Genomic DNA, 24775 nt, shown 5'->3' with positions numbered 1-24775 from the left:
TACAGGAGATATATCATACTGGCCTTTTATATATTTGTAGTATTCCATATTATAATTTCTATACATTAAGCATTTAATCTTAAACTTTTTAACATATATATCTACGGTGGCTCTGAGCATTCACCAAATAAAAAAAAGTTTCACATCGTTATCCTTATCTCGTAATAACGAGATAAGGATCTCGTAATTACGAGATAAGATATCGTATTTCCGACATAAGGATCTCACATTAGCTGTGAAACTTTTTTTTTGGTGAATGCTCAGTGCCACCGTATATATATCCATATTTTGTGCTTTTTATATTTAATTTACTCTTATTTTTCTTTTGCTTATTTTTTCACCAGCATTATCAACGTAAACTTTTGTTTCCCATTCCAAGTCATAGATACATATACAGGGTCATGTATACATGTATACAGGGTCATGTATACACGTAGACAAATATACAGGGTAATATATACATGGTCATATATGCATGTATACAGGGTCCTATATACACATAGACGGATATACAGGGTCATAAATACACATAGACGGATATACAGGGTCATATATACACATGTGCAACTCTCGTGGCCCATACTCGCACGACCCTGAGCTGCCTTTATGTAAACACACACCACACACACAACCACCCCTACATCGGCGCCGCCGACCCTCCCAGGATCCACATTGGCACTAAATAACATAATATATATATATATATATGAAGACATAGGACTGACTTATATGTAACAAAACTGAATTCATATTTTTCATTTGCTTAAGTGATGACCATAGCTGCTTGTGATTTGATTGGTTGATTTGTATATTGTAGTGTGTGTAGTAGTATTATAGCGTCTTAATGTAATAGCCCCTGCTATAAACAATCCAGTCCACCCATAGCTCCACAATCAGGATTCTTTGGCTCCGCTACTGCTCATAACACATCCTTGATGTGGCCTTTAAGTCAAGAGCTTATGATGATATCATTTTGTTTTTTAGCTGCTTTTACAACTTTGTTTCTCTCAAGAAACCTAGCCTATATAAATCCAGTGCATGATTTCTATCTAAAATAACTTTAATGATACCACACAATAATCACACGAATGGCATCTAGTTTAAAAAAGAAAATGGATTTAATATGTTCTGGCAATAATGTATATCAAGGGCAAACTTGGGGGCTTCCTGTTTATTACTGTGTATATTGAAAGATACATTTACACAAAGAACAAATCCTCAAAACATTGAAAAAGGAACAAAACTGAACCCCAAACATGTTGCAAGATTAAAAAAGAAGTTAAAACCAGCAATCTGTCAAATATCAGGTCAGGTATGAGGCCACCAAGAGTACACCAATGCAGGTGATTATGAGCTTGCCAAATATATACAGAATATTTTGTGATTATTGCATTTTGGTTGCAGCTACATTTGGGGTAAGGCTTAGAGAATTTAGAAAATAAAGTACTAAAATATGACCCCTTTGATAGGGAAATTGGACAAGACTCGGAGCAAAAAACAACCACACATTCCTATGTGTATAGTTGAAGCCATAAGTTATACAATTGTATCAGTCGATTGTAAGTTAATCGCCTCTCCCTGACAAAAACAAGCCTGTGAACACGCAGCATGGAGGGAAAACTGTAAATCGAACAAGAAGGACATGCTATACTTAATGGGTAACAATGGCAGGCATATTTTTTGTGTGTTTCATCAATTCATCGTCATAATTCATATTGAGCTGGGGCCATGGAGAAAATGAGATAGACCGAGAAACCTGGTCGTCCATGATGTAGAAACAGTCTCCCACAGACCCAAACCATCCTTCATGGTTGATTCAGGGCAGTCTGTCTCAACACACCAGGTCTCGGCCAGCCAGAAACACGCTGCTGCTGCTGCTGCTTCTGCTCTTCAGGGCTGGTAGTTCTGGTGAATAAAGTCCAGCACCTCATCCTTGGACAGTTTATCTGGGTCCACTCGTGTCTGGGAGTCATGAACGATGACCCCCTCCTCCCACGCCCAGAAGAGACGCTCAAAGTGGCACACACTGAGGGCAGAAAGACGATACATAGCGTTAGAACAAGTGCAGAGAGGACATGACACACGTGACCCCGGTCCGTAGGGTGTGGTTGGGAGGCTCCGTACCGGAATGGGGTGACGGAGCTCGGGGGCATGGAGAAGGTGGAGTCCTTGGTGGTCTTATTGTAGAAGAACTTCTTTTTATGGTTCTTGCTGTACGCCATGGTCCACGGGTCTATTTAGGGAGAGGTAATGATGAAATCGGTTAAAGCACGCAGGTTTAGGGGAGTGAAAACACACCCACAGACAGAGAGACAGACAGAGACAAACACACACAAAGACAGAACAGACACACACACACCATTGACGGTCTTGATGATGTAAAGGCCGGTCGGGAGGAAGTGTCTGTCATCTCTGCCGGTGTAGGACAGACGCGGGACTCCGCCAGAACTCTTGGTCACCTTCATCTCCAGCCTGGAGACACAAAACAGTCATTAAAAAGGGCAGAATCTCATTGGGATCAAACTCCATCACGGCAGTACGAAACCATCCCAGAGGGAATCTTCATGGCTCTTCTCATGCATACCTGACAAAGATCTTCTCCATCTCCTCCAGTCTGTACACCTCCTTCACCCTTTGAAGAACAATAAAAATGTCACATTTCATTTGTTCTTGCTTGTCTTCTCTTTAGCGACACCATATTGGTAGGTGTGAGAGAAGGTCCATGTGTGTGTTCATTGTTGCCTCTAGGTTGACACTTCATACCTGATGGGGTTCATGTCCGGTCGGCTGGGCTTGGACACGGCCTTCACAAACTTCTCCGCCATCTGGATTCTGTAGAAGAGAGAGTGCCATGTATCAATACAACCTGACCATTGAGAACAGTATCTACAGGAGCACTGTTAGCCACAGCTAAAATATTACCATAAGAAATCTATAGAGAAATTCATATTCGTATTAAGACTTCAAATTAATATCACAGCCCTCCTGTTCATTTATATAAAGTTCCTATTTTGACAATATAATAAGCAAATTGTGTGTATCCTTATCAGGAGAGACATAGGAGATTATCACGCATTCTTTATACATTTTGAAAAAACTCAAAGACCTTACAAGGTCTGTCAGACCTTACAAACCTTGAAAATTAACTGGGGAACCAAACCAGAACAGAAATAATTATTCTAATATATTTTCGTTAAAAATTCTCAAATTAACAAGCTTATGTGGTTGATTGCAGTTGTTATTTTAGTGATTGAATCAGTTACACTTTTTGTTGTATTTTGTTTCATTGATAAAGCAATTAATCTCCTCAAAACATAAGTTGAAAAAGGTTTTGTATAAATGTGGAAGCATTTTCTGTGTTTTATGAGAAAGGATCTTTTGTGAACAGTGACTCACACCAGCAACATGGTTTTACAGGAATCCGTGAAATGACTACGGTCGGACGCTTAACTCGAAATCCGTGGCCACATCACAGAAACACGCCGATATCCGTGTGTGAGCCACGGAATAAAAGTGTCATTTACTTGCATTGGAGCAAATTCCGTGACCACATCACAGACAATTGAAGTGATTCCGTCAGACCACCGCGGATTTTGAGTTAAGCCCCCGCTGTGGTCAAATGTGGCACACACACAGATTGAAACGGGAGCACACACACAGATTGAAACGGGAATCTGTGTGCGTGCCACGGAATATCATTGTCATTTACTTGCATTGGAGCAACTTCCGTGGACACAACAAGGACAATTTAAGTGTTTCAGTGAGACCACCCCGGGTTTTGAGTTAAGCCCCCGTGGTCGACTCGCTCGTTGAAACGGGGATCCGTGTGTGAGCCACGGAACATCAGCGTCATTAACTTGCATTGGAGCGAATTCCGTGGCCACATCACGGAAATCGGCGTGTTTCCGTAATGTGTCCACGGATTTCAAGTTAAGCGTCCGACCGTAGTCATTTCACGGATTCCTGTGAGACCAGGTTGCTCACACAGACCAAAAGGGGGCAGTAATGTTCTACCAGAAGTTCATGGAAGTGTTAACAAAAACCAACCGGTTCAGTGTTGAGAGCACTATTTGATAACACGAATGGGACAGTTGCAGTACATTTGTTAATGTAAGGTTTTTCTATATTTAGTTATTTTACACATTTTGCCCCTCTTTTTTTCGATCCGCTTCAAATTCCTCTGAGATGGGCCAGTGGATGGAGACGATTCATTTTGGACCACTGCGCATAAGGACCAGAATTCAGACCAAAACCCAACTAGGAGGAACATGAACTGCCTTGTTTCCCAGAATGGTGCAGCAGTTTGGAAAACGCACAGTAACACACCCCGGGACAAAAGGAGGTGCTCTACTGTTGGTGACCCCAGTGTACCACCCACCCCTACACACATCCCAGGGACTAAAGGAGGTGCTCTACTGTTGGTGACCCCAGTGTACCACCCACCCCTACACACATCCCAGGGACTAAAGGAGGTGCTCTACTGTTGGTGACCCCAGTGTACCACCCACCCCTACACACATCCCAGGGACTAAAGGAGGTGCTCTACTGTTGGTGACCCCAGTGTACCACCCACCCCTACACACATCCCAGGGACTAAAGGAGGTGCTCTACTGTTGGTGACCCCAGTGTACCACCCACCCCTACACACATCCCAGGGACTAAAGGAGGTGCTCTACCGTTGGTTGAAGTGCAGCTCTCTAACGTCCGTGCCGTTGAGTATGAGCGCGTCCAGCACGTGCACCGCGTTGATCCTCCTCTGCGCTTTGCCCTGAGCACACAGAACAAACCGGAACACTCTGGATAGGACCTCCAACACAAACAGAACAGGGGCCGCCCCATGCCCAAGAAACATGCATCCATTCACATACTCAATACATGTTACCAAGATTACTCTATGCTGTAGGAATGCCGTAGTATTTACAGTACTTGCTGATTTACGCTACCTAGCTAAATGACAAATGGCATGGCCGATGACAAAATTTTTAACATGAGCCTTTTCTTGATGAACAGTTAAGGGACCTGACCCCACAGCTCTTTACTCAAATACTAAATATTAGTGAGTAAAATGATTCATTATTCGTTTCCTATGTGACTACATTAGTCCTCCTCACCTCCCCCTTGAGCTCCTGGACCACCTCCACGCTCAGCAGAGTCTCCCTGGGCAGCTCCAGCTTGAAGTTCTCCAGCTTCCTCCAGCGCACCGGCATCTTGCCCTCCCACACGTAGATCTGGGACTTCTGCACAGGCCGACGGTCATCAGAATAATGCTATATATTGTATATTATATGGGGCTTCTTAGGGTTCTCAAAGACACTTTAAAACTAACTAACACTATCAAATTCAATGGAAAAAAACATTTTATTAAGTGTTTGAATAAGAAATGGGACTGAGAACTGAAGATTTATATGTCAAAACGAGAATGAAAAAGGTGTGTTTGGAGATGTTTTAGATGAGTAGAAACACGCAGAGCAGCTGACCAGGGGGAGTCGTTTGCTTCAACCAATCATGTTGCTGGAAGCGGGGAATTGTAAGCGTGTCGTTGGCGAACACAAACTCAAACAGTAGTGAACTGTGAAAAAGTGTCCGTAAATGTTTCAAATAAACACTGTGTAGCCGAGGGGGAAGCAAGAAACACCCCAAACTTAATCCATTACATGGTCCAGATCTCAATGAGTACACGTGCAATAGTTTTATTGGTGCTTTTTTCTTTTTAAAGGGGGCATATTATTATCATATTATTTTAAAGGAGTGTGATTAGCCTTACAAGCCGTTTCGAAAATCTGCCCCATATGACATCACTATTGGGCGAGTCCACCTAGATCTGTGCTGGATAGATGAGCAACGTTTACTACACTTGGTAGGCTGATAAGACTGATCTATCCAGCACAGATCTAGCTGGACACGCCCACTAGTGATGTCACCTGGGGCCGATTTTCAGCTTATGAGGCTAATCACACTCACCTGATGGAATAATGTGTCCCCTTTAAGCGGTGATTCTTTTACCAACACCACAGAGGCGCTATAATGCTGTACATCTTACTCTGTTTGGAGGTTGTACCTGGCAGGCGGTCATTTTGGTAAAACTTATAGAAGGCCAGTCTCTAAATATCGATAAACTAACCTATTTTAGACAACAATTGACCTGTCGCTAAGCTCTGCCCATAGAATGCAGATGAGCCAACGACATTCCAGCCTCAACTATACTCATACATCGGCTCGGACAACTCCATTGAAAACAACAGGGAGGAAGCATAATATAACAATTGAATGGTGGATTTATGCTGTTTGTGTGAAAAACAAATAATCATGGTCAAACTATGTGCTTGGGGATTTAAAACGGACAGTCTGTATCCCGAGAGGCTGCGGAATGGGGTATATTTCATCCCTTTTCCCAAGCCACAACGGGACAAGAAAAAAATGTGTAATGTGGATCAGACTGTGCTGCAGGCCAGGATACCAACTGAATTTAAGCTTGTTACCTTCTGTATGTGTTTTAAAGTTTTGAATATACCCCTCCATAGCGTAATGTAGTCCCTTTCCATTTATCCTGGAAGAAATTAAATCTATTTTCGCCCAAAACCTGCTTTGATAGACTGTCAGCCGACATTTTTCCATATGTTTTTGTTATCGAGTCTAGTTTGTTTGTTCGAGTTCGTCATGGTAACGACGGGGGGGCGTGACTTAGCGACAGGTCAATTGGCGACAGTAAAGGCTGTATTTTGGAGTATTTAGCTATATAAATCCTGCTTCAAAACTTAATAACAATATAATCAACATAACATAAAATGTATTTAAAAGAAGTAGGGAAAATGAACACAAAAAGGGACAAGCTTGCCCAGTAAAGACGTTTGCCCCCCTTGTTTAGCCTGCCCCCTGAGGAATGACACTTATTAGAATCCCCTTCTGAAATATACTCCAACGCTAATTATTATCCTATTTCAGCCTGACCCTCAACCTCTCCCACTCTCTCAAGACTATCCTGATGACACCATGTGTCTTTGAACACAGCAGAAACACAGGCAGGACATTGTCAAAGTCATATTCAGTGGTTCACTCCAGGAACTGATAGAGAACGAATGTGAGTGTCTTCCTTCTCTCCCTGGGCTCCCACTCACCCCCAGAGAGAGAAGGAAGTTCTGCTCTCCTCCACCCACGATACAGCGGAAGTTGAGGACCTGGTGGACTTTCTCCAGCGTGCTGGAGCTCAGAGCCGTGACCTTGGACTGGAATGAGTCCACGTCTGAGCTCTGGAGGAGGAACAGAGACAATACGAGAGTTAAGTCGGGAGGGGTCAGTCAGAATGAAATCATTGAAAAAATAGCATTTCGTTTTTTTGTGCTTGGGATGCTGACCTTAATTAGTTCGTAAAACTTTGCTATGGGGTCTGAGGAGGATGGGGTGACGCGCGCCTTATCAGGGACCTGGAGGAGGAAAATCATAAGAGGGAAGAGCACCGCGGTTCAGAGCTCATGGAGACAGCAGTGAGCAGGAAAAAAGGGGTTCCGTGCATTTCAAGAGTTTCCTCTTTTGGGGCACTCACCCCCCAAAGCTTCATACAGTCCTTTCTGATGTCAGCCTGCCGGGTCTCTGATAGAGCTCTGGGAATATATACACAGAGAGAAGAATCAAGTCCCATACATGGGCTTCACTGGAACCTAAAAGTCGCATGTTGAGGAGAAACGGCGGGAGAGGTTCCACTCACTGGTCTAAGACGTAGGCGTGGATCTTGGCCAGGGCCTTAATCTGGACAGCGCAGTTACTGTTGGAAGAGATATCAATTCACACACACACACACACACACACACACACACACACACACACACACACACACACACACACACACACACACACACACACACACACACACACACACACACACACACACACACACACACACACACAGTCAGTCCTGCGTCCTGATATGTCACCGCTGGGATTCACCGTAGCGTCTGAGGCCGGGGTCCTCTGGGCTCATTGGCCGGGGGTCTCCCTACCCCTCATTGGAGTTGACCATGTAATGGTAGAACTTGATGTCTTCCTTGATCACGCTCAGCGGCACGACCTCCAGCACGTCAGTGTCGGACTGCTTCAGCTGATTCAGCTTCAGGTTGATCCTGAACATGTACTCCCTGATGGGATCCGAGCCCGGCTTCAGACCTCGACACACGATGTACCTGTGGATGGACGACGGGGGAAGGGTCAACTCTGGCTCCGACCTGTTACTGGTACTCTATGGCCACTCGCACAGACCCTACCCCCTACCTCTCTGAGTTGGCGGGCCGGCTGGTGACGGGTTTGAAGAGGGACAGCCTGTCAAAGGAGAGGTAGAGGAGGTAGACCAGACCCACGGTGAAGGGAGTAAACAGGTCGAACGTCTTGCACACAAAATGACCACCTACGGGAGACAAGAAGGGTGAATAACTGATGAAGACAGGGCGCAGGGTGGCGTCGTATCAACGGTGACCAGGAACAACATGAAAGCTTTCTAGGCCATCCGAGAAGGTAGCCTTGGTTCATCTTCCTGGATATTACGAATTCTTTGATTGCAAATGTATTGGTCTAAATACAAGGTCTCAATTGAGACGGTAAAGGGGATAACTGAAGTCACATAAAATAAGGATGGCTTCTGACGGGGGGATCCCGAGGCGTTCCCAGGCCAGTGTTGAAATATAATCTCTCCACCTAGTCCTGGGTCTTCCCCGAGGTCTCCTCCCCACTGGACGTGCCTGAAACACCTCCCAAGGAAGGCGCCAGTGGGCATCCTTACCAGATGCCCGAACCACCTTAGCTGACTCCTTTCTAAGTAAAGGTGCAGCGGCTCTAATCCGAGTTCCTCACGGATGGCTGAGCTTCTCACCCCCATCTCACTTAATTGTCCCATTGTATTATTCATATGTATTGAAATGTTCTAGTGGTTGTTTGACCTACTGTTTACATCGATTGTACATTTGTATATTTCATTTTATCTGTATGCTGCAATCAGGGTGCCACTGAAGAAGAGACCCTGCTCTCAATGGCATTCCCTAAATAAAAAAAATGCAATAATAATATTACAATGCATATTGTAATGCTAGTTGCTTGTCACACATGAACACTACTATTTAATGGCATCCTAAGTGAGCTGGAGTGTTTCACACAGTTAATTTCCCTTTGTTCCCTGAGTGCACACTGCGTGGCTGAGGTCAGAACGTACCGGTCCTGACGGTGGACATGGCCGTGAGGAACTGACACAGCAACAACTGTTTGGTGAGGATCTCCTGGATGTTCTCCTGGCCCTCCACAGAGAAGCCCTGCACCCCCAACGGACCAGGATGACAGAGGTGGATTCAAAAGGATTTAGAAAGCATGTTTAACAAGTGATGTTCGAGGTGAAGGAATGAATGTGGTTGAGAAAATATACATTGAAAGGTGTGTGCACACTGAGCCAACAAACAACAGATTCAACACGTTTAACATAAAACCTCATGGCCACCTGGGCCAATGTCGTGGTTGGTCGCCGTTTGTTTGGGCAGAGTACAAGCAGCGTATCAAGGGCCCTGATATAGAGGGGCCAACCCTTCCACCTGCTCACCCCATCGGCCATGAGGAAATGCAGGCCCCGCCTCTCCGTGCTCTCCATGACAAAGTTACGGAAAGCACTGATGTTCTCCGGCCGCATGATGTCCCCGTCACCATCAATGCCTCCTTCCCCTGAGAAAACAAAGGCAAAATAATGCTTTCAATATGAGTGGGACCCTTATTTTTTACATATTTTATTTTAAAAAGTTAGATATTGTGGTGGACTCTAAAGATATAATCCATCATACTGTGTTATTGACATGTTTTCCAATTTACTATCTCGTTCTGTGTTATAGGGACACTGTCTCTTTAAGAACGACACATCAATGTACTATCTCGTTCTGTTATAGGGAGGCTGTCTCTTTAAGATTGACACATCAGTGTTCTCTCTCGATCCCGCGACTTCTTTGTTGAAATGCCGGTCGGTGGAATGTTTGAATTTAACGGTTTTGGTTGAATTAATAAACAAAACGCTGTTGCGTTGTCGACTTGAGAAATTGTTTCATCACTTCTTTATCACGCTTTCCACAATACAGGTGCTGGTCATATTATTAGAATATCATGAAAAAGTTGATTTATTTCATTAATTCCATTTAGAAAGTCAAACCTGTAGAATGTATACATTCATTCCAAACAGACTGATACATTATAAGTGTTTTTTGCCAAAAAGAAGATGATTATAGCTGACAACCAATGAAAACCCTAAATTCAACATCTCAGAAAATTAGAATATGGTGAAAAGGTCAGATATTGAAGACACCTGGTGCCACACTCTAAATAGCTAACTAACTCAAAACACCTGGAAAAGCCTTTAAATGGTCTCTCGTTTTGATTCTGTATGACACACAATCATGGGGAAGACTGCTGACTTGACAACTGTCCAAAAGATGACCATTGATACTTTAAAGAAGGAGGGCAAGACACAAAAGGTCATTGCCAAAGAGGTTGGATGTTCCCAGAGCTCTGTGTCCAAGCACATTAATAGAGAGGCGAAGGGAAGAAAAAGATGTGGTAGAAAAGAGTGTACAAGCAAGAGGGATAAACGCGCCCTGGAGTGGATTGTCAAACAAAACCGATTCAAAAATGTGGGGGAGATCCACAAAGAGTGGACTGTAGCTGGAGTCAGTGCTTCAAGAAGCACCACACACCGACGTATGCAAGATATGGGCTTCAGCTGTCGCATTCCTCGTGTAAAGCCACTCTTGAATAAGAGACAACGTCAAAAGCGTCTCGCCTGGGCTCAAGACAAAAAGGACTGGACTGCTGCTGAGTGGTCCAAAGTTATGTTTTCAGATGAACGTAAATTTTGTATCTCCTTTGGAAATCAAGGTCCCAGAGTCTGGAGGAAGACAGGAGAGGCACAGAATCCACGTTGCCTGAAGTCCAGTGTAAAATTTCCACAGTCAGTAATGGTCTGGGTTTCCATGTCATCTGCTGCTGTTGGTCCACTGTGTTTCCTGAGGTCCAGGGTCAATGCAGCAGTCTACCAGGAAGTTTTAGAACACTTTATGCTGCCTGCCGCGGACCAACTTTATGGAGGTGACGATTTCATTTTCCAACATGACTTGGCACCTGCACACAGTGCCAAATCTACCAGTACCTGGTTTAAGGACCATGGTATCCCTCTTCTTGATTGGCCTGCAAACTCACCTGACCTTAACCCCATAGAAAACCTATTGGGTATTGTGAAGCGGAAGATGCGAGATGCCAGACCCAACAATGCTGAAGAGCTGAAGGCCACTATTAAAGCAACCTGGGCTCTCATAACACCTGAGGAGTGCAACAGACTGGTCGACTCCATGCCACGCCGTATTGCTGCAGCAATTCAGGCAAAAGGAGCTGCAACTAAGTATTGATTGCCATACATGCTGAAACTTTCCATGTTCATACTTTTCAGTTGGCCCACATTTCTAAAAAATCATTTTTTGTACTAGTCGTAACTAATATTCTAATTTTCTGAGATACTGAATTTGGGATTTTCAGTAATTGTCAGTACTAATCATCCAAATTAAAAGAAATAAACATTTCAAATATATCACTCTGTGTGTAATGAATTGATATAATATGTAAGTTTCACGTTCTGAATATAATTACTGAAATAAATCAACTTTTTCATGATATTCTAATAATTTGACCAGCACCTGTATATATTTTTCCAAAAAGTTACAAATAGCTCCTTACAGGAGAAAAAAATAAAAAGACAAATCAGTTAAAAGGGTGCGTGTGTGTGTGTGTGTGTGTGTGTGAGGCCCTTTTATATCACAAACGTCTCCCCACTACCTACCGTAGTACGGTTCAAACAGTTCACTGGGCGCAGCAAAGAAGTCCTCCAGCTTGAAGTCACAGGGGCCCTTCAGGGTCATGCCGAAGCCCTTGGCGTGCCAGCGGCGCTTCCACAGCACGTACTCCGAGAAGCCGCCGGGGCCCGCACATACGTCGGCGAAGTACAGCAGCTCCCCGTCGTGCTCCCGCGTCAACGGCCTCTACGCACAGACCACACACTTCATTAGGTCTAAAGAGGCAGTGTGGAGGAGTTAGCTCCCGCGTCAACGGCCTCTAGCGTGGACCACACACTTCATTAGGTCTAAAGGGGCAGTGTTGAGGAGTTAGCTCCCGCGTCAACGGCCTCTAGCATGGACCACACACTTCATTAGGTCTAAAGGGGCAGTGTTGAGGAGTTAGCTCCCGCGTCAACGGCCTCTAGCGTGGACCACACACTTCATTAGGTCTAAAGGGGCAGTGTTGAGGAGTTAGCTCCGACGTCAACGGCCTCTAGCGTGGACCACACACTTCTTTAGGTCTAAAGGGGCAGCGTGGAGGAGTTAGTGCCCTTTAGAAGTGAGCTGGTAGATTGCAACCAATTGAAATTATAATTATTAGAATAATAATAACTAGACATGCGACACGTTTTCTGAAGAAAATGTGTGCGATTGCATGAGCCAACTTGTCGTGCTCGCAATATTCCGTGAGCATGCCAATATGCTAATGCTTGTATGGCTAATGACCAAGCACTCCAAGTTTTAACCCAATTTAACACCAGGCGTGAGCTTAATTAGGGATTACAAGCCTTATAAGCAACATTTGCTACAGTCAACTGGTTAGGCTAGAGGACTGATCTATCCGGCACACATCTAGGTGGACACTGCAATATTTGGTCTCTTAAAGTAGACACGCATTTATATGCCAAACTTTTTGACCTACCTTAAAAACTGTGGGAGATAATTAGAATATAAATCATAAATAGAGAAGTAAAGTATCTCAAGAAAGTTACAGCGCCCCCTATGGGAATTTCAGCTCAAAACCTGTTGGAGACCTGCTTACCTGCTTTACCTGCTTAATATGTCTACTTATGCCGGAATAATAATAATAAAACCCAAACCCTAGAATACCTTTTGGTATCCACAGATACTATACAGTGAATATCTAATAGACACATGATAGCAATAGTGTGACTTATTTTGCAACTAGACCAACAGTAAAGAACATAAAATAATCAAGCTTTTTCTATACCCCTTGTGGATCCTTTGGGTTGGTGAACATGTTGTCAAAGCAGTAGTCAATGTTGGCCATCTTCATGGCTGCTCTAAACACATCAGAAGAGAGAATAGGATATGTTATATGCTATTGAACTGAAGGAGGCCACAACAACCTTCTACCAGAGACATTTCATTGGATTGATTCAATGATTTTGAATTTGGCCTTGAAGGAGGAGGGACTTCTTGGGGCTGACCTGTTGAGGAAGAAGGCCCCCCGAATGGTCTCGTAGGCGTTGGAGCGCGTCCTCGCTCGCCTCATCTCCTCTCCCTCCAGGTTGTCAAACACCGACTGATGAGGCATAGAGAGAGGGTCATTGCTGCTGAAAGCGCACTCTGCTCCTACAGAATGCACTTTTCTTGTTTTTGCTTCATTTATGCTTCAACACTTGTCCTCGCCTTAATAGGAACAACAGAGCTTTGTGGTCATGGAAATTGAAACAAATAAACATATGCAGCCGGCGCTCTGAAGATGAACGTGACATACCTTGCACCTTAACAGAGTGTGTAGGAGATCTTCTGTGCAGAACACGGTTTCATCTTCAATCTTTAATTTCCGCTGTAAGTTATGCAAAGGGTAAAATATGTAATGTATATATAGTCCAATTTTAAAGGCATCCATAATACTAGATAATAGAAAATGCATTTCCTGCAGAAAATGCGGTGAGTGCTGTAGTGCAAAGTGAGGTTGAAAATATTTTTTAATAAAGCCACATAGATTAAGACATAAAGAAACGTTAAATGGCTTAAATCAAGTGAAGGGATTTGAACAAAAGTTCAAAAGTCTAAATGGAGTGAACAATGTCAACATGCACACCATTTAAGAAAATGTAAATGGTTGGTAACAAATAAAGTGACCGCTGAATGAAAAGCACAAGGCATTGCTTAAAATTAAAAATGAATTGAACTGAAGAATCTGAAAGGTCAAATGTATGCCAAGGCTCCAGACTAACTTTTTCCTTTGGTGCACTGGTGCGCCTAAATTTCTAATTTGGGTGCACCAGCACGTATTTATGGTGCACCCAAGTTTTGAGTTGTTGAGGGGGGGGGGGGGGCAACCGGGCAGCTGCACCGGTTGCACCGTCGATATTTACGCCATTGATTAATAATATTTTGACCATTAAATAAATGCCTTAAATAAATGCCGAATCTGTATCTCTCATAAAGAATATCGTCAGACAATGCCAAGGGATCGGTTCTGTCCCGAAAAACCCACCGTCTCCGGAGAGACGCCTGTACGATAAGTGCGCCGAGGTCCATGGGAACACCCACAAATGGTGACGCCATTATCGGAGGAGGGGCTAGGAAGCTGCACACGCCGATATAAGTAGCCGATCTCCAGGGTAGACTCGCTGAAAAGCTGCTCCCGACCGGGTTTGGTTGCGAGCGTAATTCACCATGGTGATACAGCGACGCTTAAAGAGATCGACTTTCATGGTACAGCTAACCCAGGCTTTCAGCTCAACATACCTCGCTAACCCTCTAATCGAGCTTCGTAGTACAGGCCCCTGGATTGGGCTTTGCGGGTTTGTTTACCGGCGTTGCTATTGTAACCAGTCTTGTCAACGGTTTATTAGGTATCTAATAAATCGCTGTCTAATCAATACTTCATTCCCTGCCTCTTCCGTGGTCATTACGATATTATGAATAGACTGCTCTGTAAAAAATAAAAATAATAATAATTATACCAGATAAATTTTCAGTCGCACCGGTGCGCCCAAATAAAATATTTGGTCGCACTACCCCGAATTCTAGGCGCATGTGCGCCCAAATTAGGCGCACTCTGGAGCCCTGTATGCCATGCACTGCTGGTGTGCTTGTGTGTGTGCGCGCATGTGCGTGTGTGAGTATGTGTGAGTGTGTGTGTCTTTAAGAGAATAGCGAGCCGGTGCGTGATTAAAAATAGCCCAATAGAGCGGGAAAAACCGCCCAATCTGGCAACACTGCCTGAACGTCCTCCAAAAGTAGGAGCAGGGTCTATCTGCAGCCGGAGCCACTTGCCAAACACGCCCATTGCTCTGCCAGACACGCCCATTGCTCTGCCAAACACGGCCATTGCCAAACACGCCCATTGCTCGTTCTATGGTGGCCATTAGGGATGAGTCGGTCTTGACCGATTCGTTCACAACGAACGAATCCCGAAGTTGAACGACAAGAACTGGTTCCCCAAAACAAGAGAACTGGTTCTTTGATTCTTTTTTTTTTACATAAAACAAAAATATGGTCACGTAAATAAAATATACAAACAAATAGAGCTTCGTCTCCCCGCGACCTTACATTGATTGAGTCTACAACGTTCTCAAATATACAGCCAATGAGAGGTAGCAATGGTGTTGCAATGGCACCTGGGTAAACAAATGACAAGGTGGTACCGTCCGCCACACACGTTAACTAATGATCGCTGTAGGCTTCAATATCATGCAAGCACTTCATACGTTTTATTTTTATTTTGTTCAACAACACAATTGCATGCTTTAATAAAGTATTGTTTTACCTACCATTACGAGTATTGTTTGGTCTAATATTAATAAGCAGTGCTTAGAGCTAATGGAAGACGTCATTTAATTCTTACTGCACCGCTTTATGTATTAAGGATATTTATGAAAAAAAAGGCACGTATGTGCTTTATATATGCTTAATATTTACACTTAACCTGAGGATAATTTCGCCAGAACATTAGAAAGTCAAAGTAGTAGGCTACATGCATGCATGTTGAACATTTATTCAATCATTTCATTGACCAACAATATCCCGTCACACTTGGTATGGGCCGAGTTGTTCGGCGCCGAACTTAAAGGAGAAAGGGGGGGGGGGGGGGGTCTTGAAGTCTATAACCCAAGCAACCATGTAAATCCTTCCACTGTCAAACATATTTTGCTTGAATTTGCGCACTTTCTCTGTCTGACGTATCTTGGGTCATGCCAATCGACGTGGGGCCACTCATATATCCCCCTACATTTCCAAAAATAGACTTGACCTGTTTGGCAGAGCAACGGGCGTGTGTCTGGCAGAGCAATGGGCGTGTTTGGCAAAGCAATGGCCGTGTTTGGCAAGTGGCTCCGGCTGCAGATAGACCTACTTGAAAAGTAGCCCAATCTGGCGGGAAAAAACACCCAATCTGGCAACACTGCCTGAACGTCCTCCAAAATAGCCCTATCTGGCGGGAAAAAACGTCCAATCTGGCAACACTGCTGAACGTCCTCACGCTCCATCGTCGATGTAAATCAATGAGACCAACTGAAAACGAAGCCGGCATGAAACTGAAACTGTGATTCTGAATAAAGTATAAAGGATATCGAAAGAAGTGTGTAGATTTGTTAACTGGTTTGAAGGAAGGTAAACGGTTGAAATTCACAGAGTTGCGATGTCTTATATAATTTAAGTGTCAGAATGGGCAGACGGCTTAAATGGGACCAACTGTAGAATATGACTGTTTGAAATTAAAACTGTGATTCTGAAGAAAGTTTGAATGATATCGAAATTCCGTTTGGATATTATTGAAGATACAAGTGTGTAGATGTGTTCAATGGTTTGAACGAAGACAAAACGGTTGAAAATTGATTTAATTACGTCTTAAACATTTTCAAGTACCAGAGGCCTCCCATTGACTCCCATGTTAAAAAATATATAGTATTTTAAAAGTAGAAGAACTTTAAAAGTATAAAATATTTAAAAAATCTGAAAAGAAGCGCGCAATTCCAAGCTATTCTGAACATTTGAAAATTAAAATGGGGTCTCTAGGTGAAGAATTGAGAAAGAAGATAGGTCCCAAAGTTTATAGAGAATAATAAAGAGGAAAGAAAGAATAAAACTTATGAAGAACAATAGTTGAGCACTGCATGCAGCACTCACCTAATTAGTCCTATAGATGCTTAAACATAAGAACAGTGGTGACTGTAACTTACCGGTCCGAGTGCCATCCAATGCTTCAGCTCATCCGCATCTGGGATTGTAGCTGTGGACTCTGGGAACCACTCCACCTTCTCCACAGCACTGGGCTATTAACACAAACACACACATACATTTTAGTTATCCTTTATTATCCATTATTTGTCCCTTTAGGGCATTGGTTCTCAAAGTGCGGCCCGCGGAATCATTCCTGGTGGCCCACAATGACATACATAATTATGTAAGTTATAAAAAATAAAAATAAAAACATATAAAAAAAGAAAACTTTTTTATTTTTATTATTATATCAATATTAATTTCAACAGTATAAATAAATATGAAGAGAAAAGTCGACTTTCTCTAGCTTTCAATTAAATCCTTACATTTGTTAGTTTTAATCCGACTGTACATTACTTTGAAAGGCTGAACCTCAGTTTCGTGATTTAGACCTCACTTGACCTCACACCCGGAGGTCCACGGTACAATGTTTTTTTTGACCACTGGGATGCTGACGGCGTTTCCCGGGATTTTTTTTTTTCCTTTGGCGGCCCTCAGTCAAATTTTGGGTTCCTAAATTGGCCCTCAGTTGTCAAAACTTTGAGAACCCCTGCTTTAGGGGGAAGTTCTTCCTGTGCTTTTGACCCATCCGGGTAGCCGGTGAACACATACACACACTGAGGTCCACACACATGGGAACACACCGGAAATCTTGGAGCAGTGGAGTGCAGCGCCCGGGGAGCAGGTGGGGGTTTCATCCGTGGAAGAGGACGTAGGAGAGTGCTGCACAACTACTCCCCCCGTCCACATATTTTGCCTACCGGTCAGGATTCGATCTGGCCACCCTCCTTAACCAGTATGCCACGGATGCCCCCCCTTTAACCACTAAATCTGATATAGAACCTGAGATAATGCAATAATACTATGAAGATAATGGAAACTATAAATAAATAAAGCAATTATTATTATTAGCACTGTTCATTTCCGCAAAAAAAAAATTGTGCGTCTTTCACAAATATTGTTTTGTATCATGTCGCTTTGAGGACCCACTCCCGACTAGTAGGACTGTAACGATACGTGTATCAAACCGAGAATCGCGATACTCAAAGCCACGATCCTGTCTCGCGGTGTGAGAAGGCAGAAGCGCGATACGCCCTTTCTAACTCTGCGGTCAAATTGTCCGATTGAAATTTGCTAATAATTTGTCTAGATAATAGTCTGCTGACAGCGCCCCCTCCTATCGATGCCGTAAGTATGCGACTGCAATCCTCCGTGGCTACGGAGGATCGCATTTCTCCACAGCCGTCGAAGTGCTCATATGCGATATGAACGACATTTATCCAGAGGGGGCCTGTGTGATCCTGTCTCTAGTGTTTTGCGTGATTTGACTGGCAGTTTGTCTGCTTATAGGTCGGAATGAAGCGGCCACCGATTATTGACAGGATGGGTACTTTATTCTACCGGACTCGTTCGCTTCTTCACCAGACACACGCGCTACCGCTCGCTTTCCTCGCTCGTCCACTCACTCGCTGACGTCACTCACACACGCATACGCACATTGCCATTCTGGCGCACACACATATGCTACTCGTAACGCCTCGTTATTGCGACGTTCATGACCTTCAGGTTTTTCTCCATCTATTGAAAGTTAGGCTATTAAACATGTTGCATTCTATACGGCCTGATTATGTCATTATTTAAGCTACATAGCCTAATAAGTAGTGCTAATAAGGATATTTGACTAAACCAACCAAACAGTTGAAAAAAGCATCCTCCCACACGTTATTTCTTTATTCATTTAGCTATACTTTAATAGTATTCTTTCTGTTCAAATCTGTTCAGTGTTCCAAATTATTTGTTATTAAATGTTACATTAAGTTAATTGGTATACAAGTGTTGTTTAAATAAAATGCTTTTTAAATTTCAAAAAATCATGGGATATATCGAACCGTGGGTCAAAAATCGTGATACAAACCGAATCGTGAGTTTGTGTATCGTTACAGCCCTACCGAGTAGCCCAGTCTGCTGTGATCGGTCAACACACCCACTGTTGCAATTGGCCGTAAACATTGCGAGTGGCCGGGAGGTGCGACTTCTGCACTTCAGCCCCGCCCACTGCACAGTCTGACATCACACTGTTACGGGAGTGAAGTTTGAGCACAAACAAGCTGTTTCGCACACTTATTGAGGGGCGTTCTCGGTGGGCACGGATACCCCCCCCCTCCCCTCCCCTGGCTCAGACTTCGATTTTACTAGTTTAGCAGACGTAAAACTTGTTTACATACGTCATATAACAGTCTAAAGCAAAGGGAAAAGTCGTAGAAGCATGATATCACCCCTTTAAGAGAACTCCATGTCAGTGGTCATCTGTGCATCCTGTGGTTCTCCTACCTCAGGCTCATCCTGCCAGTCGATGTTCAGAACCCCCTGGAAGCCCTGCAGCGTGAGCCCCAGTCCTCTCCTCCCGCGCTGGGTTGATGCCTCGATGATCTCCTTCCGCCCCTGGCCGAACTTCCCCAGGCCTTCGCCTTCACGGAAGCCCATCTTAGCCTGCAGGCCGAGAAGGCAAACACTTAACAGACATTCGCTCTTTAGAATGAAGTGATGAAAAATAACTAGAAGTTCAGTGATGTGATCACCGATCTAAAGCATAGTTGCAATGTCGAACCCAGTCATAAACAAGGCTGTCAACTCAAACTAGAGGTAGAGCTCCAAGTGCATTACCATGAGCTTCTGTGAGACCGTGTTGTACATGGCGAACTTGGAGCCCTCCTCTGTGTCAGGGCCTGTCTCGGAGGCGGCATCAGGCTGTGGGGCCGACATGGAGAATCCTGCTCGGGGCTCATCCTGGTCACTGTGGGAGTCACTCTGACTGGAGTCTGGGCGGGAGAAAAAAAAACACACAAATCAGGGACCACTGCATCTTTCTGCTTCAGCTGAAGCTGAAGCTGAAATTGATATGCAATTTGTGCAAAAGGCAGTCTATGAACAGCCATGGCATTTATGGACGTGAAGTTGCACTCTACCATCAGAGCTATTAAATGTCAGAGGTTAATGTCATGCCAAGAGTCGCCACATGTACCGAGGAATTTCTAATGATTAACTATTTGGCTGCTGCTATACTATTTAAGTGATTAATTATTCCATAAACAAGATACAACGAAAGCATAACTGTCTGTACCAGTGCACTATCATTATTCTCTAACAGATATTTAAACAAAACTTCCTGGACCATTGCTGAACCTCCAGCTGATAGAATCGTAGTAGTCCACTGGTTATCCACTCACTTACTTTAAAGGGGAAAATGTAAGCTTTATCATTCTCGTGCCCCTCTCCAGGTGAAATACAGTGCCTAAAGTCCTTCCAACTCCTACTTAATGTTAGCATGAGCGTCCGGTTTCTACACCCATGGCTTCACGTCTGCTGCATGCAATGCAGCAGATAATTTTCAAGCAGTTGCCAGTTGCAAGCCATCAATGGAACAAATATTTGTTCATTGGTGTCAAATTGTGTCGGTTTGGCAAGTTTGGTTGATGCTGTAATTGCTTCTTAGTATCACGTTGCTACGCTACGTGACTGGTTTACAGGGTCGCACCAGGATTACCAATCTCCACTCATTATGGGAAGTTATTTCACAAAAACAAAAATGGTAAATGGGTGACTGATTTATGAACTACACCACCCAACTTCTATTGGAAAGTGTGGTGTTTGCCGCTATTTCCTTAGTCATTCTGCAGACCTATCATGCTTCCCTGATGCCCCTGACAATGGCAGAGCTTTGGTTCCAGCTTTGGTAGAGCTGCCGCCTGGGCCCTACATGGGCAAGCTGCACATATTTTTAAGGACTTTAAAGGGCATGCTTCTAGAGAATCAGAGTATCCTGAAAGCCATTTATCGACCACTACAGCCTACAGGTGTGCCGGCCCTTCACCAATTACTTTTACATTTGCATTGCTTTATATTTTATTCACACACCAGCATTATTCAACAACCATCATCTCTTAAAATAACTATTCAGCTAATTCAAGTAATTTAATTTTTGAACTTAAGTTTGAGGAACAATCAGTACTTTACTATATTGAAAAACAGTGTAATCTAAAATAGTTCAAATTGTCAGTTTATACTTGTCTTTCTAAATGCATAATTATAGTAACTGTAAGAAACTATAAGTGGACTGGGACTGAAAAACATCCTTGGGGTCGAATAGCCCTCAGTTCTTAACTACATATATTAGTGTTTGAACCAGAAGGCGACGATAATCGTTTGACCAGTAACATTCTGTAAACTTAAGGACAATTTAGTTGTTTGTTTAGTTTGCACCAAGGACACCCCATCCCCCCACCCTATAGTTCATTTTGGATCACTTTGCGGCAGGGCACAAACCGCTACAAAGCAAAGGTGGCTCCTGAAATTATTTGCAATTCAACTTCTTCATTTATTTTTGCATGGTGGCGTAGCCACTCAATAGGGAAGACAAGTGCCAACGTGACCTTGGTATGGAACCTACCCATGGCTGCTAAATGTAAATTCACGTTCAAACATGGGAACTTTGAATTTTGAATTTAAACGCACGGCCACCATAAATTAGGCTTTACTGCAACAACAGGTGCTCTTTGACCGTGTCCTGCTGAAGGTGTCTGCTGATAGTGGATCTGTACCATGACTGTTTGATAATATGGGCGACTCATCATCTGAGCTGCCATCGTGTCTTGGTTTCTTGGGGCTCAGAGGGGCCATGGCGGGGGGCTCACCCCTTCTTTTCATTGTGGCTGAAACAAAGGAAGAAAAGGGGCGGTTGGTAGAACAACTCAAAAGGGGTACAAAATAAGACACACTATTCCATTAGTATTAAGAAGTGCATAAACACATCACATCAAAACATTGCATCCCTTTGACTTGGAGCAGGTGGCAGACACGAAAGGCCCCCCCCCCCCCCCCCCCCAAGTACATTATGACTGCAGTGGTTTCGAAAACATGAGGATGCCATTGCAAAGGTTCAGCAAGATTACTTGCCGTTAATGCCATCGTATATTGGCTCAAACGAATCGTTTAATCTATCTTAAAACCAGGGACTGTTGTGAGATGAGCCAGAGTCACTCTGGCACTGTAAAACGAAAAAGAAAACATAGGGATATGACCACTAATGTCACGCTTTTCTGCCCTTGAACATTTTGAAATGAGGGATATTAGTGAGTGTCTCTGTTAAACATGCACATTGGGAGGATAGCGTTCTTAACATAGAGGCAGATATTGGTTTTATTACCTCCTGGGTACGAAGGAGTAATCAATAGCCAGCCACTGAGGTTAGGTGGAGTCGGCCCATACCAGAATGTAGGCTATAGTTTGTGGAGCAGCACGAACAGAGACTAGTGCGTAACGATGAGAAGGTTTCACTTAAGACAACTCGGTAAAGAAACGAAACTGATCACAAACTACAAAGTGTTGCTACTAGCTAGCAGCTATAGTTACCAGCTCGGTTCACAGACTACCTCTAACGGGAACAAGCACATACAATCCTTCCATCGAAATAGGCTTTACAATTGCACAGTTTTACTCCGCATTTTATTTTTTGACGCAAAAGTTGGCAAATTCGTGATTTATTATTGATGTAAACATTCGCGCGCGTTGTAGTTCGGTGTTTGTTAGGGTCCTACAATGTCGCTGACACACGTGAGTGACGTATGCAGAGAGGTGTCCAAACGAAAGCCTGTTATTTTGCTTTATTAAGTTTGGTTTACTTTAGACCATTGCGACACAAATTGGTTATATGTTAAACCAACATTAGTTTCACACTTTGATAATTAACTTTCCATTAAAATAGAGTTGCTACAACGGATCTAAATACTTACTTAAAAGACGTGCATCCACTATAGGCTCACATATGAGCAGGTGCGAATACGCAGTATGAGACGTTTTACGTTGAGATGGATCATTTTCCCCTTATGACTAGCGATCCTGACCAAGATGAACCACCGGAAGATCACTGATGAAAGTGATGGATTGGCCACTTGAAACAGGGTCACATGGAAATGCTTCATGTTGTACGGCCTGACCACATCAGCTAGGCTGGTTTGTCTGCTCCTTGACTCCCATACCCATCATGAAGTTTCACACAATTCACACATTCCTATCCTAAACACAAAAGAAATGTGAAAAACCTAGACATTTTCTGAACTGAATGTCTGCCTATGTTAAGCATATATTCATTGGCGAAGTACATAATTCAATGCCAAATGGTCAAAACACAACATCATGTTATGGACTTGGAGTAGGCTACATATTGTCGATTTTATATTGCATAACATATACAAAAAGGTGCACATACAACGAGCTCGGGATATTGGTACGTTTCTATAAAAAAAACATAAATACAAGAAAATATTGCAGCAACGACAATGTTTTACTCACTGTTGTCCAAAACATTAATTTGATTAGTAGGTCAATTACCGTGATACCGGGTTGTCAGGTAAGACCCTGCTGAAGAAACCAGGACTGTCTGCACGTCAACCATGGCTTTAAACCTCTTCACAGAGGGACGTTTTTCTGTTCAACTTAGTTAAATAAAAAAATGAAAAAATGATGGCAATGCAAATCATTTCGCAGAATGATTTGCATTGCCATCATTTTTTCATTTTTTCATTTAATTCGCAATTAAAACAATGTTTTAATTGCGAACGAATTTATCTTTCAATTCAACAGGGTTTTTTTTATCAGGAAAATAGTATTAATAAAGACACTTCAAGATGGTTAGTGTGAAAAATTACAGAACTGGATTTTTACCCCAAAACTATTTTGCAATCAGGCCTACCTAATGAAATCTTGTTGACCTGAGAGCAGATAATAACTGTCATTCCAGTATGGCTTCCCATGTTGCCTTTGATGCACTATATTGTTTAATGTTTGTGTAGGTGACTGCAAGACGATAACAAGAGCATTAACTCAGCAACAGCTCCCGTGCCCCGTGCCAGGGGCCTGCTAATCCCCCATGTCACAAATGACTTCACGCACGCACACACAAACACACACGCACACACATGCACACACAAGCACACACACATGTGCATAGTCACGCACACCCTCCCCTGTGTCCTAGGACACGCCCCTGTCTGCCATTCTCCCTTCACAGAAGAGGACCCAGTCCCAATCCATGAGAGAGATTCAGAGAGACACAGAGGGGTGGGCACACTAAGCAACTCAGCCTGCCTAGCAAACAACACCACTGGGAAGAATTGAAGGCCTTTTGTTTTTTCTTGTGGATTCAAATCTCAACCAGTAGGGACAACAAACAACATGTTTTACCTGATCCCTCGACTGACCCCTGGCTACCTTAGATATCTCCAGGTGGGTGAGATGCTTTAAACGGACCCAGACCACACACATCATGACACCGTTCTTGCAGATTCAAAGTGCTTTTTAGCTATGATGTCCAGTCCACTGATCACTCAATTCTTTAAATGCATGCATCCGTCAAAATATAACATAAAGTATATTAAAAAAATATTTATATACATAAAATGTATAAAGTTGTCTGTTTGGTTGCATATATTTACACTTTTGTATAAATATATATCGTTTTGTTAAATATCGCTGAGAATACATACTACATGGCAATAACAACCAATGGTTGATCATTTAAACAAAACTGTCTGTTTTTGAAGTAGACATAAGCATTGGCTATGGCTCATTTGAAGCTGCAGAAGAGAGGTCAGGTTTGCTAATTTCACTTCAATGTTGATGTTGACCTTATATTTTCCATGGCACATGAAATGATTCTAAATGGACTGTGAGCGATGGCCAGA

The 24775-nt window shown here is 43.3% G+C and overlaps 1 protein-coding gene across 3 annotated transcripts; it reads right to left on the bottom strand.

The window, feature by feature from the left end:
* Window positions 1-1094: 1094 nt before the first annotated feature.
* Window positions 1095-22847, bottom strand: cmtr1 (cap methyltransferase 1). Of its 3 annotated transcripts, none has more exons than XM_030345378.1 (24): window positions 22826-22847; window positions 21635-21745; window positions 19701-19855; window positions 19368-19526; window positions 16997-17089; window positions 13579-13650; window positions 13289-13383; window positions 13069-13141; window positions 11843-12041; window positions 9572-9690; window positions 9194-9290; window positions 8263-8395; window positions 7995-8174; window positions 7703-7759; window positions 7541-7598; window positions 7353-7421; window positions 7116-7247; window positions 5112-5237; window positions 4677-4768; window positions 2764-2832; window positions 2585-2632; window positions 2360-2472; window positions 2125-2233; window positions 1095-2026 (listed from the first exon to the last, which is right to left on the bottom strand). In XM_030345378.1, exons 2-24 carry the CDS (start codon window positions 21738-21740, stop codon window positions 1891-1893), a joined length of 2490 nt encoding a protein of 829 aa, XP_030201238.1. In that variant the 5' UTR covers window positions 21741-21745; window positions 22826-22847; the 3' UTR covers window positions 1095-1890. The 3 variants fall into 3 exon arrangements, with proteins under 3 accessions (XP_030201238.1, XP_030201236.1, XP_030201237.1); XM_030345376.1 differs by lacking the exon at window positions 22826-22847 and adding an exon at window positions 22240-22657; XM_030345377.1 differs by lacking the exon at window positions 22826-22847 and adding an exon at window positions 22446-22654.
* Window positions 22848-24775: the final 1928 nt, after the last annotated feature.

Source organism: Gadus morhua, chromosome 21 (genome assembly GCF_902167405.1).
Source record: "Gadus morhua chromosome 21, gadMor3.0, whole genome shotgun sequence".
In the NCBI taxonomy this organism is placed as follows: domain Eukaryota; kingdom Metazoa; phylum Chordata; class Actinopteri; order Gadiformes; family Gadidae; genus Gadus; species Gadus morhua.
Note: the sequence above shows the minus strand (reverse complement) of the source record. Positions and strands in the feature narration are given on the sequence as shown.